At 42.5% G+C, this 17,712-nt stretch overlaps 1 protein-coding gene across 1 annotated transcript in view; it reads left to right on the top strand.

Moving 5' to 3' along the window:
- CPD (carboxypeptidase D) overlaps window positions 1-17,712 on the top strand; it is a 750,705-nt gene that overhangs the window by 475,989 nt on the left and 257,004 nt on the right. Inside the window, exon 13 of the mRNA XM_069615245.1 lies at window positions 10,896-11,091. Coding sequence (XP_069471346.1) covers window positions 10,896-11,091 — 196 coding nt within the window. The remainder of the gene's footprint in view (window positions 1-10,895; window positions 11,092-17,712) is intronic.

Here is a 17,712-nt window from a genome sequence, read left to right as displayed (position 1 = left end):
TGGAAGGGACACCCATACAATATGGAAGAAATGGGACTATGGACTTAAGAGTAAGTTATTCACTACGGTGAGTAACTTATAATTTTTTTAAATACAGGAACAATAGCTTTTTGCCATGACATCGGAATCTTTTGTGATATAATTACTTTCTCAATTATTTCAAAGATGACAATGGCCCATTCTTCTAGTTGTTTAAGTATCTAATTTGAGAGCCCGTCAGGGCCACAAGCTCTCGATTTACTCATTTTAGAAATCCAACACTTTCCTGTGCATCAACTTTTAACACGTCTGTCCAATACTACTTCTTTAGTCATACTGTTCTTCTATTGAGGCATATAAAGTCAAAACATTTTTCCTCCAATGGCTTTCTGGTACTGCATTTAATAGTATTGGCATTTGGGCATTTTGAGTGCTATAATTTATTCGCTCCCATATCTCTTTTTGAATTTCTTTTTACTAATGATTCCAACACGGCTTGGCTGTCATTATGATATATTAAGGCCTTCCTGGCAATTATCCAGTTCTTATATTTACTTTTTAGTTTCCTTAATCACTGCCAGTTTTTCCTGTTTAGGCATTAACCAAGCATATTGTATTTCTCTCCTTAAGCATTGTTTTTGATGTAGAATTTCGTTGTGTAAAACATGGTTGCTCTTAAAGCTGGGTTTAGATTTTTTTTCTCCAGTCCTTGTTGAAACATTTGCAGAACACTTACATAGTCGGAATCTCCTGTCTTTCCAGTTTCTGATCGTTTCTTTGATTTGTTTTAGGGTAATCACTTGTTTGTGACCAATGTATTTGTTTACGTCCCCCAGAAACTGTGATATTCTGCTTGTAGTTTTCCCATTGATGGTGTGCATCTTGAGATGGCCAGAGCCACTTCATCATTAGTTTGTTGTGGTCATTGGCGTCCTGATGTATAAGTTCAAAAGATTCTATGTTGGGTAATAATTGTTTATCCATATAAATATAGTCTATGATGCCTCTTTGGTTGTTCCTCTTCCATGTGGCGGCTGCTGGAACATCTGTTTCTATTCCATTTAATACAATTAAACTTCTGTTTTCCATTAAAGGCATCCATCTTCGGGTTTCTCCTGTTTGTTTCTTGGTATTTAAACAGTGTATATCTTAAGTTGCCAGCAATAATGGTTGTATAGATCGATGGCTCTAAGGCAATCCTATCTAATAGTTTCTCTATTGAATCAAACAAATCCTTAGACTGGATAGCTTCCTGGCTCCAGTATATGTTTATTACCATGATTAATTTATCCAGAATACATATTTTAACCAGTTGTATATAGTCATTAGGTTGTTCCCATTTTTCAATTCTACATCCTGTAGATATCTTTGCATCTACCAACAATCCTACCATAGGCCCGCCTCTGTTTTTCTTTATGGCAGGGACACATAGTACTACAAAATCGTTCCAGACCGACGCTTCCAGAAGCCATGTCTCTTATAAGATTATATCTCTTTGGTAAATGTTGTTACTTATAGAACTTATCAAGTGTTTATGGCCACAAGTGTTCCAGCTGGTAAGGGTAATACACAGTGTTGTTGACTGTTGCAGAGATTCACTATTTCAATTCTGGGATAAATTCCTATTTTGTGTATGGCCGTTCATCTTTTGTTGCTCAAACATCTGCACATTATGTTTTGTTATTGTAAAATTGGGTCTTCCATTGGACTCTATTATATTTTTCTCAGTCAAATACATTCTCTGTCATAGCTAGGGCCAAGTGCTTCATCTTCTCTTCGTAGCTCTGAATTATCTGCATCCAAAGTAATCTCAAAGCCCAGATTCAGTAGTTTCCATTTTGCAAGCCAAATAGTATTGAGCACAATTCTAGATTTTATATGCAGTTTTACTGCAGTAAGATCAGAGTCTTGGAGGAACTCCACACAGTTAATATCTGAGGAAGTTAATTGCTCTAACTCAATCACCTCTCCAAATATGTTTAGGACTGATGCACTATCAAGATGGTATTCACCTCTACATCCCATGGTTATTTTGTAAAGTTGTTCTTCCCCCTTTAGTTTTTTCTTTTGTTTCAATTTGTGTTAAATTCCTTGAGGCTTCTCTTTGATAATTATTAATATATAGATGTTTTGTTTTGTTCTCAGGAAAATCCTTAACTTGTATTCCTGTATGTTCCTCTTCTTTATTTATGGACCTCTGAGAATTATGTATGGTAGACCTATATTGTTGTACAGACTTTTCTAGCTCCTTTCTCCTCTGTTCCAAAGTAACCACTGTTTCTCCAACCCCACCCTTCTCATGGTCACTGTTTTTAATTTCCATATCTTCATTCTTTGTGTTATCCTCAGCACTTTGTTTTTGTTTAATTTTCTGCTTGACAGCTGATTTTTGTAATTTTGTCTCCTCTAAGAGGTCATCCAAAGGCTCTTTCGGACTTGGTTTTACTTTGCCTTTCTTTTTTCTGAATTTTTTTTTTTTTTTTTTTATTGAGCTCTTTTCTTATATTTTTCCATTATTAAAGTTATTGGCTCTACTTACTTTGAATTCTGGATTTTCAAGGTCTTAAAAAATTGTCTAGAAGTTGCATTTTTTTTTTTATTGAGCTCGCCTTGTTTTTAGGGGGTTTTATTTTGCATTTGCTGTTTTTCAATATTTTATGTTTCATTTTCCTTTCTTAAATATTGTAAAGTTCATTTTACGTTCTGCTTCTTCTTTAGCTTCTCTGGCATCAATCATCAGTGACCTTTCCAATGTTGTTGGTTGGGTTATTTCTTTATGTTCACTTTGTTGCAAATTTAAATAATTAATTATTTTGCTTTCTGTTTTTACTTGTTTGCTCATTGTTTTTTTGCTTTTCGTTTCTATTATCCAAAAAACCTTCTTTCAATTTCACTGCTTGATCGCTGACTAATTTTTGCAGCAAAAAGTTTGGATCCTTCATTTTCTGATCAATTGTTTCAAATAATTTAATCAATGTTCTCTCTGAGTTCATTGACGCAAGTGAAATGTCCAGTAAGTTGGATTGAGTAGCAAGCGGCTGATTCAAAGGAAATTGATAATGATGAATTTTGTATCAATCGATCATACATAAGCAGGGATTTCGGTAAATTTGAATGTGAGCTTTCTTTAATAATCTGTTATTTGTGGTGTTCGGATTTTATTTGGAGCTTTGGGTCGCCGTACTGTGTAATGCTCCATGTATATGTATAGTTTTGGTTTGTCACCATTTCTTTTAATTGTATTGGTTGTTTTATTGTATTCACAGCTGTCACTTCCTTAACTGCAGTGTTACCAATCTGATTACCTTCTTTTTTGCCTTTTCTTGCAATTCATCAGATTGGCTTTTCTTGGCCTCTTCTGTTTCATTTCCATTATTTAAATGGTCCATATTATGATCTAACGCTTAAGCCTCCAGCATTAAATCACTCAGGCTTTCTGTTAACATTGGGGACGCTCAATCAATTAAACAATCATTTGTTACAGCAGCCTCAGTAAATGTCTGAACTCCAACCAGTTCTTGTAAATCCTTTGCCTCTCTGAGAGCTTTATTTTTTAATTCTATTTGACTCTCCTTTTCTTTCGCTGGTTCCATAATATAGAATGATCGTATGTCAGCTGACCGTGAAGCTGGTCGAATTTGGGTTTGTAATGACTTTGAACTGTCAGGCATAGTATTTGTTTTTATTGGTGTCCGCTTTAATTTCTCTATTCGTTTTAACGTTTCCACTTTTGAGGGCATTCCTGATCTCAGCGTATAACTATAAAAAGGAGCCAGAATGTAACAAAGAATGGAGAGAAACTCCTCCGGGAATCAATTAATCTAGAGTTCCAATTTTTCAGAACTTGCGGTTCTTAAGGGTTCTGTTCTCTTTCTATAAATGCAATCCTGCGGTACTATTCCTTACAGCAGGTCGCCAAATACACACAGTGTAGAGTATGAATAGGTCATCCGAGGAGCAATTCATTCACTTATTAAATTGCCAGCTGGCTCCCTAGCTGTTCTCGCAGCAGCCTTAGTCTGATGGTTGTAGTCAAAGTTGAAGGTGTGTTGCTACGTTCTTGGCTACCTCAGTCCGCTAACTGTAGCAATGGATGATCGCATATTGTTGCTAACGGAGCTGGTTGGTGCACAAAAGCACTTTGCCGGCAGCCGCCCCAGCCTCTCACTTCAGATTTTGTATTGAATTGTCAACAACTTGTGGACGTATTTATGTGGGAGGGGCTACTCGGGGCTCAAAGGCAGGCTGCCGACAGTCACCCCTGTAGCTCACTCCGTAACCTTGATTTAAATAATCCAGTCACAATTGTAGAAATATATACATCATTTATTTCCGGCCAGGCCAGTGCTACACAGGGCTCAAAAGCAAGTTGCCAGCAGTCACCCCGTGTATTTGCTCCGTATCCTTATTCCAATAGCTACTAGCACAATTAGGCAAATTATTGTTCTCCGACGTAAGCTAAACTTCAGAAATTCAGTGGTCGCGTTCGGCGAGCAACTTACATTGGCATATACGGACAAGAGAGCAATAATCTGATTTGTATAAGTGTATATGTTTACGCAGAACGGCAGATCGGTCAGCGCTTGTTGATACTTTGCATCAAGTCAATTAAATGTTTGTCCTCCATAAAGTTATTTTCCTTCACGCATGCCTTACCGTTCGTCTGCTTTACTTGATAACATGTCCACATGAGCGACGGGCCTCCCAAAGACTCCCAAGACTCTGCTTGACTGCGCCGCTCCGCGGGTATACTGTCATGACCACTGTGAGGGGGCACAAGTTGTGCCACAAGCAGGCTCCCACCAGAACCCTGAGAAACCACTGCAAAAAGGCCCCTGGAGCCAGTCCTGGCGCTTTTGGCACCAGGCTCATATGTAGGAAGGAAGGGCTGTTCAAACTGGGTCCCGTTTATGTACATGGGCCTTTAAATCCAACATGGAAGCACCCACACAGTCTAGTTCTAAGAACCAAGCCATGCGCTCTAGTGTTTTGGGTGTGGCAGGCCTGGAACTACTTTCCCTGGTACTACTTTACCTGGGCTATATAACCCACACCCTGACTGCAGAACACACTTCATGTTGTTCTGCAACCCGCAGCGTGACTCACCATGTCCAGCTCCTGGTCTTCAGCATCTTCCTGTAATCCTGCAAGATCAAGAACAAGATTAGGCTGTTTTACCTGAGAAAACGCCATCCAGCACTCAGCATCTCAACTAGGCTGCAATCTGTGGAAACCGAAAGAAGAAACATCACTCACCTGTGAGTACTAGCTTAAGGACTTCCGGCGAACCGCTACCACAGCTGCTGTTCGAACATTGCGACCTGCAATAACGAGAAAGGGAAAAACAATATTGGAACGCATGCTTCCAAAATATTGAATTCCATCAGTCTTACCTGAATTCCATTGCGCTATGCCACGCTTCCATCCGGAGCACCACAGCAACATCTGCAAAGGAAAAGACATATTCAGGTTCGCTTTCAATATTAAACAACCGTACAGCTCTGTACTTACCTTAACGGATTCCGGGGGCCTGGTTTTCATCGCGCTCTCATCCACTCGCAGCACCACTGCGGCTTGTGAGGAGAAGAAGAAAACACAGGTTAGCTTTAAATGACAATAAAGGCGCTGCACTTCGCGCTTTCTCTTACCTAGAAAACATGCCTCTCCATCCAGCACGCCAGCATCAAGCCCTTCGCACCTAAAAAGGAGATGGACATTAACGAATTCCCACCTTAAACAGAACAAAGAATTACAATTAACAAAGCTACCTGCCTACCAGCAGATTCGGGGTCACAGCGGGCCTGGGCCCAAGGAAGGCGTACTGCACCAGTGAAGCAACTTGGGCAGCTCGCCAACAAACGTCAAGCGCCCCTGCACAAGAAACGCAGGACGGATAGCTCACCCTACAAATAACTAAGATTCATTATTCATCACTGGGCAACTATACATCAAGGGTTCTAGATCTCAGAGCCTTCCAGACGCCCCCGGGGATATCAGGTTAGTGTAACAGATACAGAGTCTTTAAACAGATCAATCCTCCTCCTTCAATAGAACTGGTGAAGTTATTTTCTCCACAGTGGAGATCACGACGAGTCAGGGGTATGCTGCTCACATTGCTCACTCTGAAGACTCTGCTGGACTCCGCGTGACTTCTTCAAATATTACAAAACTGTAGTTCTACTACCAACTTACTTACCACACCCCGAGACCAATGCATCTTAGCACAATGGCAACATGATCCCCACTGAAAACAATCTCCTATGTGCCCTAGAGAACTAACACCTAGAAACTTGAGTTCAGGATACTTGTGATCTACATGCACCAATACAACAGCAAAGCTACCTTGCATTTGGCGCCTTTTCCCCTCTAAACAAACACCATTCCCTCTGTTTCAGATTGCTAGAGGCCCCAGAGAACATGCAAACGGCAACAGTGCATGATGTATATTCTTGCAACATAACATTTTGAAAGATCAATGCTGCCTCAATACCATTCAGTTAAAGCTAATTTTCCAGTTTGGGACCAGAAAACACTCTTGGTGGTATTGGCCAAATAATTTTAACCACTGTCTTCAGTCAATCTTAATTTTCACTGAAAAGTGTTTTAGATGTAGCGAATTCAGTGGAAGTTGAGTGACCTTCAGGCTCTCCGTTTAAAACCATTAAGCTTTTCATAAAGATAACACAGAGCTTAAGGCTCACCCAACCGTCATACGTAAAGAAATCACAGAATTCTACATTGAAGATGTTTTCTTTCCGTGTTTTATCCAAACCCAGCAGCTGGAGCGGAATGGGTCTTATGGATTTTGTATGTCATAGAACTAAAATTCCACATTGATAATCCAAAGGTGATTTCATAGGTTGCTTGCAACTGATGTTAAACCTACTGAATTGAGACTTCAAAAGTGTCCATATCCTGCTGGATGGCTTCTTGCATTGCACTGCTATATCGCACTGGATGGCTTCTTGCATTGGGGCTCCCATACCCCGCTGGATGGCTTCTTGCATTACGCTTCTATATCCCACTGGATGGCTTCTTGCATTGCGCTTCTATATACCACTGGATGGCTTCTTGCATTGCAGAGTGTTATTCTCTACAAGGTTTACTTCCTCTGAAAGGAATCCACACCCATTGTGTGAGCGCTAGGGCAGCTTCATTTGCATTCCAAGGACATGGTCCCCTGAAATAGTTTTGAAAAGCATCAACAACCATTCTCTCGGTATAAGTTCAAGGCCAGACAAAAGTCCTCTCGTCTCCATATATCCCACCCTTTATCCCACTAATAAGAGGCCTCAAAAAAATGTAAACTTAGTGGAAAGGACTGGTTGTTGTTTTTTGTATTTGAAGGATGCAGTAAATACTCTTGTCCAATCTCCTTTCCTGGGACGACATTCCAAATATACAGATAAATGGGCTATGGGCTAGGATTGGAATGTAGTAGTTACTATATAATTTAGATAAGATTATATAAGTAATTTGTAATTTACTCATTATGGAAGTAGCCTTGTGCTCTTTCTGAGTAACAGGATTAAATCACTTTTGAGGAAAACCTGAATTATTTCTGAGAATCGTCCTCATTTTGTGCGAACATTGTAATTGGTTTTAGGAAAGTTAAATAATAGTTATGTTAAAAAAAAAAAAGTGATGTAATAATATAGATCTCTGATGTTCCTCCTGCAGGTCGACTTCATCAAAGCCCGGTTCCCCAAGCCTAGATTCAGCACTGCAGGGAAACCTACCCAATTCCATGCCCTCTCCCAATGCAAGGCGACACCCCCCTACAAGAAACTGGCCAATCCTGCTGCAATCTCTACTTCTCCTGTCCCCTTCCAGGACCGCTGCACGGCCCTGGCCTCTCATTTCATCCCTAAAACTCATGACATCCCCTCCTCTTCCACCTTCTCTCTCTATTTCCAGCCCTCATGCAGCCGACGCTCCTCCCTCTTTCTTTTCCTTTCCTTTCCTCTGTGCTCCCCTGACGAGATTACTAGACCAGTTCAATCTATGAAAGTCTCGTCAAAACAGGTTCTTCTCTGTTTGTCCAAAGCCATTAAGGACCATATCGACACCCTCGCTCCTGCCCTGGCCGGCTTCTGCAACCACTCCTTTGCCACTGGAGCCTTCCCCTCCCCTCTAAAGCACTTCCTTGTGCACCCCTCCTGCCTGGCTAACTATCGCCCGATCTCTATCGCTCCTTTCCTTGGCAAACGCCTGGAAAAGCTGGCCATGTCCCAGCTTAACCTCCACACTAGTAGTTGGTTGCCTCCATGACCCATCAGTCTGGCTTCAGAGCTGCCAGATGCACGGAAACTGCTCTCCTTAACATCCGTGAAGACCTGCTCTATAATCTTGATTCTAATCTCCCCTCTGTCCTCATCCTACTCGATCTCTCTCCTGCCTTTGATACAGTCAACTATGCCATCCTGCTCAACCGACTCCATGATAATCTGGGTATAACTGACCAGGCCCTGGCCTGGCTGACTTCTTTCCTCTCCGAACCTCCCCGGTCCAACTTGGATCCTTCCTTTCCTCTATCTCTCTCTACTTGTGGTGTTCGCAAGGTGTCTAACTTCTCTCCCTGGCTCTTCAGCCCAATGCCTGGCACTCCCTGCCCACAGCATTGCTGTTCTCTGCTCCAACTTTCAGTGCTATGCGGATGACACTTCTGTTCCCTATCTCCTCTGACCGCTGCTCCCTCTTTCATCTCTGACCGACTGTAATCCAGGATTGGTGTGCCGCCAATGACCTCTGCCTTAATGCCAGTAAGACAGAGATCCTCTTCATCGGCACTCCTGCACCTTCCTTTGATGTCGCTCTCTGGCCGGCCTCCCTTGGCCCTCTTCCTGCTCCCACCTGTGAGGCTAAGAACCTCGGTGTCATCTTCGACACCACACACTCCTTCTCTCCTCCCATCTCTGACGTCTCCAAGAACTCAAAACTACCAACTGCACCTCCTCAGGGGTAGTCTTCCCTTCCTCTCATTCCCCAGAAGCTCTAGAGCTTTGGTTCTCTCTTGGCTGGATTACTGAAACAGCCTCTTTCTAAATCTGATTGCTTCTAATCTCTGCCCTCTGAAACTCATCCAGTACAGGGACTGCAAGACTTGTTCTTGGCCTCAAGCCCTGGAATCTTTCCAGCCCTGCAATCTCTTCATTGGCTCCCAGTGGCTGCAGGATTAAGTTCAAGACCCTCAGATTTATCCTATAAAGCCTTCTGGGTCCTGGGGCTGAAATACCTTCAACTCACATACCTTCCTACTGGAGCGCTTCGCTCCTCCACCTCCCTCAGGGTCGGTTGCTTCTCCAAGCAATGAGTTGGTGGCAGATCTTTCTTCCGCTGGGGCCTCCCTCTGGAACAGCCTCCCTGCCTATCTGAAACCTGAGGAGAACCATCTTCGGTTCCGGAAGCACCTAAAGACATTCCTCCATGCTTCTGCCTTCTCTCTTCCTCTTCCCTGCTGATATCTTCTGTTTCTGCACTGGACACCTAGCTACCCTCTGAATTCAGGCCCAGATCCATGCCCTCCCAGCTGCATACCCACACTGCCTCCTGGCAACCCTTTGCACTTGGGTCTGTATTTGCAACCCTATAGACCCCTTACCCGCACTTATTTGACATCCGTTGTCTGCACTTAATTCTGCACTTGCCTACTGCTGTCCGCACTACCTGTTGTTTTTGATCTCTTGTTCAGCACTTCCAACTCCTCCCCCGCCCTTTGCACTTCCCCCACCTTTCCCTCTCCCCTGCACGTGCATGTTCTCAATGTCACTTGGCCTAGTAAGACCATTGTTGTTGTCCTCCCTTGCCTCGTTGCGCTCTGAAACAGTTGTGTATGGGTGCGATATAAATAAAATAGATCATATCATACTCCTCTTCTCTCCACTGCCCCCCCTTCCATCCCCACCCACACTGCCGTGTGTTCTGCAGGGGTCACCCCTGCCACTCCTTGACGAGCCCGACCCACCCTCCCATTTCCCACTTAAAAGCCCTACGCACCCACACCACCCCACACACATACCCCTAACGCTCCCCAAGCCCCTCCTTACGTCAGTCAGCGCTGCCGTTTGTGCCTTTTTCCTCAAGCTGCCACTTCCTGTATGCGCACTAAACCCATGTGGTGGTCTCCAAAAGGCTGCTGAAAGCAGCCTGTCGGGGGAACTTTTTTAAAGAAAAGTGGCACAAGCCTAATCGGATGTAATAGTCTTAAAGCATACTCTGAAACAACCTATCCAAGTAACCAGTGTCTGTATTTTGAATGTGTAAATGTTTGCTGAACCTTAATGTCAAAGTTGGCGTTGAAATTAAGGGATGGAAGCTGTCTTAAGGTTGGAGTGTAGTTCACCTTCGTATCTGTATGTTATCCTGCCTTAATCTAACAAATGGGTAAGAGTGGGCCAACTAAACTGCATTCAACAATTGGAAATGTCTTTAAAAAAGATGTAAACGATATAACAAGGTGTCTGTTCATAGTGGACCTTTTGAGTTGAAGCCAAGCTCTGTTCAGCATATCCACCCACCTGCTTGCCCTAGCACTGTGCAACATATAGACATTTGACAATCTTTTCAATTGATAGAGAGGGCAGTCTGCCTCCCTAATGCTAATGAGATAGATGAGCACCACACACCGTGGGTAACAATAAGCAGCGCTCGGATACCTGAGGGTTCGTAGCGCTATATAAATGCCAAATTATTATTATTATTATTATTATTATTATTATTATTATTATTTATGATACAAAATTGATTGTTTAATGGCAGAGTTGGAAACTAGATAATGATTACCATGGTTAAAAGTTCAGGAGCGAAAAGTTAAACTGTTTGCCCCAGAATTATACCCCTTACGCCTCCCCCTGAATGTTGTCATTTGCTTCATATTACATTACAGCTTATTAATTTGTCAAACTATTTTTTTTTAGTTTGGGCCAAAGTGTTGAATTCCGTCAGATCTGGTCACTGGAAATCTCCAATAAACCAAACAAGTCTGAGCCTGAGGATCCCAAGATCCGATTTGTTGCTGGTGTCCATGGAAATGCTCCAGTTGGCACTGAACTGCTCTTAACCTTTGCAGAATTTCTTTGCATGAATTACAGGAAGAGCACAGCTGTTACCAAGGTAAGCAATTGTTCAGAATAGAATCAGAACCTTTTCATGTAGGGGAGGGATATTTGGGTAGCTTTGTGATCCCAATGATTTAATGAACATGATGTGCTGCGGATATTTAAACCCATTTGATGTGGATGTGCTAAAACGAGAAGTACTTCATCATTATCTATTGATGCTCTTGTAGGCTTACCAAACAGCCATTTCATGTGACAAAATACAATGGAATGAAATATCCGATTTCCTTCAGAGCTATCAAACATCCTCCCTTTAACAGTTACTCGGGTATTAAAAAGTAATTATGTGATCTTCCATAGATTTGCATGTGTGTTTTCTTCTGTGTTGTAAAGTTATGGCTGCAGTTATGGCTGCAGATTCACCTTGATTCACCCTACAGGGTCCACAAATTCTGTTGAACTACTACTGAAGTTGTTTCTTTCTGTGCTACAAAAATGTCAATTTACTTGCTTGTAAAGGGAGGGGCTCGCCCCACTAAAATGTTAGGTAGAAATGGCGCATTTAAGCATTGTTTTGGAATGCATTCGATAAAAACCCTTATAGCCTATAGGCAGCTCTGAAGGGAACACAATCAATGTTTCACTACTTCAGATGCCAATTCTGACACAGTACAAAGCTACAGCCAGGTAAGTGACCGTGCTGAAATACTTGATGATCTCAGTTATTCTTAAATTTCCTCCAACCACTTCCCACCTTCTCGTTTCATCACTGAGTTGTTGGGAGGATGTCAATCTCCAAATGTTTTCTTTTTTAAAGTCCCAAACTGTGCAACAATTACCCTGAGTATTTGATGAAATCATGAGTTTGTAGACACCTTCTAGTCCTCCATGCAGACAAATGAACAAAGGCATGCCCCATATATAAATACACTCAGACACTAACATTGGCACAGAACACACACCACAGAGATATACACACCCACACAGGCATGCTCTTTCAGCTATGCACCTGTTGTGTTTTCCGACAGGTTATGATGATGAAATATGAACGTGTCATGAAAAGAAATGATAGATTCATGAGTGGATGTTGTAGAACGTAGTAAATGGTTTAAAGCACAGCCACAGTCCTGCTATTATTATGGTGTTTATTGAGCACAGACATGGCTTCCAGAAGCAGCAGAACACTTTGGAGGTACACAGCAGTACAGATGCATAACAGAGCGCTTTTCAGAGGTAACCAAACAGACCTACAGCAGGGGGTAATATAAAGAGGGGCACAGAGTAGGGGGGGTACAGCTGTACAGGATGGCTGGGAGCAGAGGGGCTAGACTGCATTGTATAATTAACTCTTTCAAGTACTACGCTAAGTTAGTGCTAAGAATTCTCGTGCGAGGGATTTTCCCGAACTCACTGCATAGATATATGCAAGAATACCAACTTCAAATAGTAAAGTCTGCATTATGTCAGGATTTATTAATTCCATTATTTCTTCTGGAATAAACAGTTTGCGTCATGATGTCATTATTTCTTCAAATGTGTACAATTACTACACTTAGTACTTCAACAAGGCAAGGATCTTGTTACTTTCCCTGTTGACCTGTTGGCTCTTTTTTAATCATCCAATAATATTGTGACCATCTTGCCTGTTGTCATCCCAAGTAAAGGGTGCAATTCTTGAAGATGGTGTGATTGTATCTCCAAACAGGCCACTCTGTGCCTCCCTTTCTGGCGCTTTTACCTTCTGCTGATCACTTCCTCTCTTCCTGCTGAGCAGCTATCCTCTGCACATTGCTGTCATTTTCTGCAGGATCTGAGGGTTAAGGTACCTTTATAAATGTCTCCCTGAAGGGATCATCCGTCTATGGTTCTGTGGGCACTGCATGGATTTGGCAAGAATTTTATTAGGTCCACTGAACCAGTCCTTATGCTCATTCCTGACAGACCGGATGGCCTACACTATCTAGACACAGGGGTGTTGTGTGGGGAAGAACTCTAATTGGCTACAACAGAAAGGGTGTCCATGAGATGTGGGGGATGCTCAGAAGACAGGGAAGCTAAGTAAACATGCCCATTATTCATGGACATGCTGGGAGGGATTGATCTGCTCCTCTAAAGGTAGTGTTTGTATTACTCTTGCAAACTTCAAAAAGAAAACCGGGACATTATGGAATAACTTGTACAATTTATTTATAGAGAATAAACTAAACCAGGACAAGGTAGCCTACTGGAGAAAGTACATAGACGTGAATCTAACATTGTGGTGATACAGATATGGGCTTAGGGCAGGAAGCCCTAACAATTGTCCTGTAAAGATATTCAAGTTAGGAAGGGTCAAACACTGTAAAATTAGAATGCTATCCAAACGCAGTGAAGGATTCTACAAGCAGAGTATGTTCCCCTATTGGTCATCTTCCAATTCCATACAGAAAAAGATGTTTACGCTTCACACATTACATGGGATTCATTGCCTTTAATCCCACCATACATTGACAGTTTCAACCTTTCATTTGTTCATTCTACTATCAATTTTCAAACCCTATATTGTTGAATTGCAAACTAACCACTACAGCAGTGCCTAAACCATTACTGGCGCATATTAGAGAGGAGTGGGAACATCAGGTGAGGCATCTTTTATGGGTGTTTACAGCAGACCAGCTTAATTTCGGAATTACATTAGCGACCAGCAAGCAGTGCTTTCAGTCTTATTTGTGCAGGTTCGGAGATTAGATTGATGTTCTGTTGGGGTGTCATAGACTTACCAGGACAAGCATCTGCTTATCAATGTCTTTCTAGTCACTGGCTATCTCTGAAGTTCAGTAGCTACTATAAAATAAGTCTGTTCATATATTTTCAGACATACATATAATTGTTTAGTTAAAAAGGTTATTTCTTAGCAATAACTCAGTACACGCCTTTCATGGATAGAGATACACAATTGTGCAGAAAACAGAAGCTTTAATTCTTTACAGCTAGCTGGGAGGGTTTCCCATGCCATATATGTTCAGTTAGCAGTTTTTCTATCTGTGACATACTCTTATAGAAGCAAGACATTACACAACAGTTGTGGTCTAATGTAAACCTTACAATATTATAGGCCAGATTTCTATAAGCAAGGTGCATGACCTGTTTTCATTTAACATAAACGCTTCCTGATTTCTTCTTGCAATAAACTAATCCTGTGGTAGTCTGAACAAAGCATGCGTTTCCCTTTTTCACTGGATCACAACTTAAAGCTAGATGGAAGCAGTTTTGGGATGACACATGTTGAAGCAAGACTCTGCCAAGGACATGAAATTCGCTGTCACATTCTCATTGGTTCCCTGTATCTTATATTTATTTCTTACTTTCTGACAACTTTTAGTCTGAAACTCCCTTTCTGCCATGGCACAGCTAAACTTTTATTTCCTACCATTTAATTCTGCTAAATCACTGCGCCTGGCACTTTCCAAGGCCTCCCCCTGTTCCCAAAAAACCTTTGCTTGGGTTGATATGTGTCTGTGCTTCACACAGCCCTATATTTCTGTGTTTTCGGCAATTTGAATTTGTAATGCATGCTACGGTGTCCATTTTGGAAAGATGGCTACCTTTTGCAACAGCATTTCTATGTCAGGGAGCTATATTCTGGGTTCATGTTGTATGCGAGTGATGTATGCATCACTTTGTGTTTTCCTAAATAAATGTGTGCAGAATAATATTTTCCATACCTCCTTTAAATAAATGTGTACTCCTTTCACCTATTCTCGCCACCTCTAACCTGCATGGCATCTATTCCTTAATGCACCTGCCTGAAATAAGAATAGTATGGCTGCCTCAATGGACACTGCTTCTACTGATTTTTACAATGTGAGACAAGAGGGTGGGGCATATGCCCTGCGTGACCTATTCACCTGTTCACCAGAGTGGGGGGGGGGGTCTACACCTCTTCATTTACCCCTTCTGGTTGAAATAGCAACTACACACTTATTGTTTACCCTACTCCACATGAGGTATGTTTGTGTATCCCTATCTTGGTCACCTACCTCAACTCATTGATATGGGAGGTGTTGTGGGAAACGCTGTTAAAGGATCAATAGTGTCTCCAATCATGTTGTATTCTTCTCATCTATTGTATATATTTTTTTCAGAGGTGTTGCATATTTTGCCCTTTTTATTATTTGTATGTATCTGTATCCTTTAACAGGCACAGCGAGTGACCCTGCCACTACGAGAATCTGGATATATCGTTAAACAACATTTATAAACTCTTTGAGGGGACCCACCAACCCATTTTTTACTGTCATTCCTTTCTTCTTCTCTTAGTACATTAAAAATACATTTGCACATATTTTCTTCTTTCTCCACCACGTTTCCTTGTCCCTGTCCCATTCGCCAGCTGTTCTTCTTTTGATTGTCTTACAATCAACTGGCTCAACTTCCATTTGTGCATCTTCCATCTGGTTCTTTGTTCCTCTCCATATCAAGTCCACAGATCTTTTGTCAGTACATTATTTATTTTGGCTGCTTTCCAGTAGGTTCAGGGGCCCCCTTAGTTCATATAAGGGCCTTGCTTTAAGACACTTCATGTTTTCATGCAGGATAGTCAGTCAAGGGGACATTGTCGCAATTGGGAACACAGGGGTGGAGGAGTCCATAAGAGGATTATGGACTTGTTCAGAGGAGAATTGCCTAGTATTTTGGTGCTGGACTGCTCTTGTGGGTAGGTGAAAGACTGATATGCAAATGGATATTTCGAATGGATTGTGTCCTCCCACGTGTTCCTCATCTTTGACACATGCTGTCCAGCTTCAGCTGCTTTGGAAAACAGTTTCGGCAGAGGGTGCTGTGCATCGATGGCATTCAGTCAATGTCCCACAAAGGGCTCCTTCGAGGATGATGTAATCAAAGGCATATATAGCACGCGCAACACCCATTGGCCTCCGTTCCGTTTTTCTGCGACAGCGATGGCTTCGACGAAATTCGGTGCGCCTCACATCTTGTGATGTTCTTGTTATAATCTTCGACTACGAGATGTCTTCATCAGCGACACTGACGACTCCGAAGTCCGGTTTTAAAAAAGTCTTGGGATTGCGGATCAAAAAAGTCTCTGACTGATCAGCACTGTATCAGTTTGTGGTGTCTCAGAGAAGACCATGACACCTCCAACTGCTCGAACTGCCAGTGCGTGACTGGAAAGACCTTGAGGGAACGGAAGGGGAAACTGAAGGTAGGCAAAACCCCTAAAAAAATCCCATCCCCTATCCGTGAAACCTTCATCCGACGAGTCAAGAGGCGACTCTCCTCGTAGGAAGAAGGCCAAGTGGTCCTGGTCTAGGAGTGGTTCACATCGCTCTCTTTCGTCTTCAAAGAAGTCGAAGGGAAGGCACCCTAGGGTGCCTACATCGACTTCGTCGTTGGACGCTTCCCCTTAAAGAGTTGCTTGTCTCACCAAAAAATCCACTCCGGCCGAGGGGGAAGCCTTCAGGGTTGAAATTCTTAAGATTTTTGAAAAGCATAAACCTAGCCATGCTCCTACAGAGCCTTCTAAAGAAGCCGGAAAGGAAAGGTCTTGTTTTAAATCTCACGCGCTCTTGAGCCCAGGAAAAAGGCCTGATCCACATGGTGAGCCTTCTAGGCCTTGATCCGATGTTTCATAGAAGGATCACTCTAGACCTAAACACAAATCGTGGCTGTCGACGCCATCGACACCTTCGGCGCTTCTTATGCCTGCTAAACCCTTGACATTGACATGGAAGACTTCAACACCAGCTGCGCCATCTTTACCAGCTTTGCCGTTGACGCTGAGCGCCCCTCCTAAACCAACGGCGCCGATAATGAAAACCTCGACGACTGCTACAGCGTCAAAGCCAATTCTTTCAGGCATAATCTGCCAAAATTTAAAATGCCTGACAAAACCCATGTTTCCTTCCAAGTTCAGCGGGATGTAATACTCTTTCCACCTTCTCTTTGGGTCAATATTAGTCTTTCACCATGAATTTCATTGAGGTATTCTGAGTCCAGCAACCACTCTTACTGTTCTGCTGGAATGGGCTCTGAGTGACAGCAACTGGTGTTGATGGGTCTTGGATTTTCTCCAGACAGGTTCAAACGATATGGCCCATGTTAAGAAAGACTTTTCTCTTTCCTCAATTTTTGAAGAACAGGAGCAGTCTGATGAAGAGGTCTTGTTTGGCCTAGAATATAGTACGCCAGAGAATTTCATTACGGAAGAGTCCAGGATGAAGGATCTTTATGAAAATGTACAGACTGCAAGTGGAGTAGATACCTCGCCTGAACTTGAGTTTGGGAAGCTAGAGGCTAGGGAGCATGTAGATGCATCCTGCAGGCAGCTCATGTCAAAGGTGGTGGAATACATGAGTTGGAGTAGGCCTCAATTACCATATGAACAGGACGACCTTACTGACCTTCTTGACAAAGGTCCACAGTCAGATCCCATCTTACCATTCCATATAGCTTTGCAGAAAAGGGTGGTCGGGAACTGGGAGAGACTGGAGACCAATCTGGCAGTTGATAAAAACGTAACTAAGAAGTCCCGCCCTTCCAGTAGTGACCGACTACCTGTCAAAACACCCCACTCCGAAGAGCCTGGTGGTGCAGGCAGCTACTGCAACATCTAAACAAGAAATGGCGTTACCTTATAATCGCTCCTGATGGGGACGACAAAGGGGTAGATGGATGG

The sequence above is a fragment of the Ambystoma mexicanum genome, chromosome 9, assembly GCF_040938575.1.
Source record: "Ambystoma mexicanum isolate Mex_15411 chromosome 9, UKY_AmexF1_1, whole genome shotgun sequence".
NCBI lineage: Eukaryota > Metazoa > Chordata > Amphibia > Caudata > Ambystomatidae > Ambystoma > Ambystoma mexicanum.
This window is presented reverse-complemented; position numbering and strand designations above follow the sequence as displayed.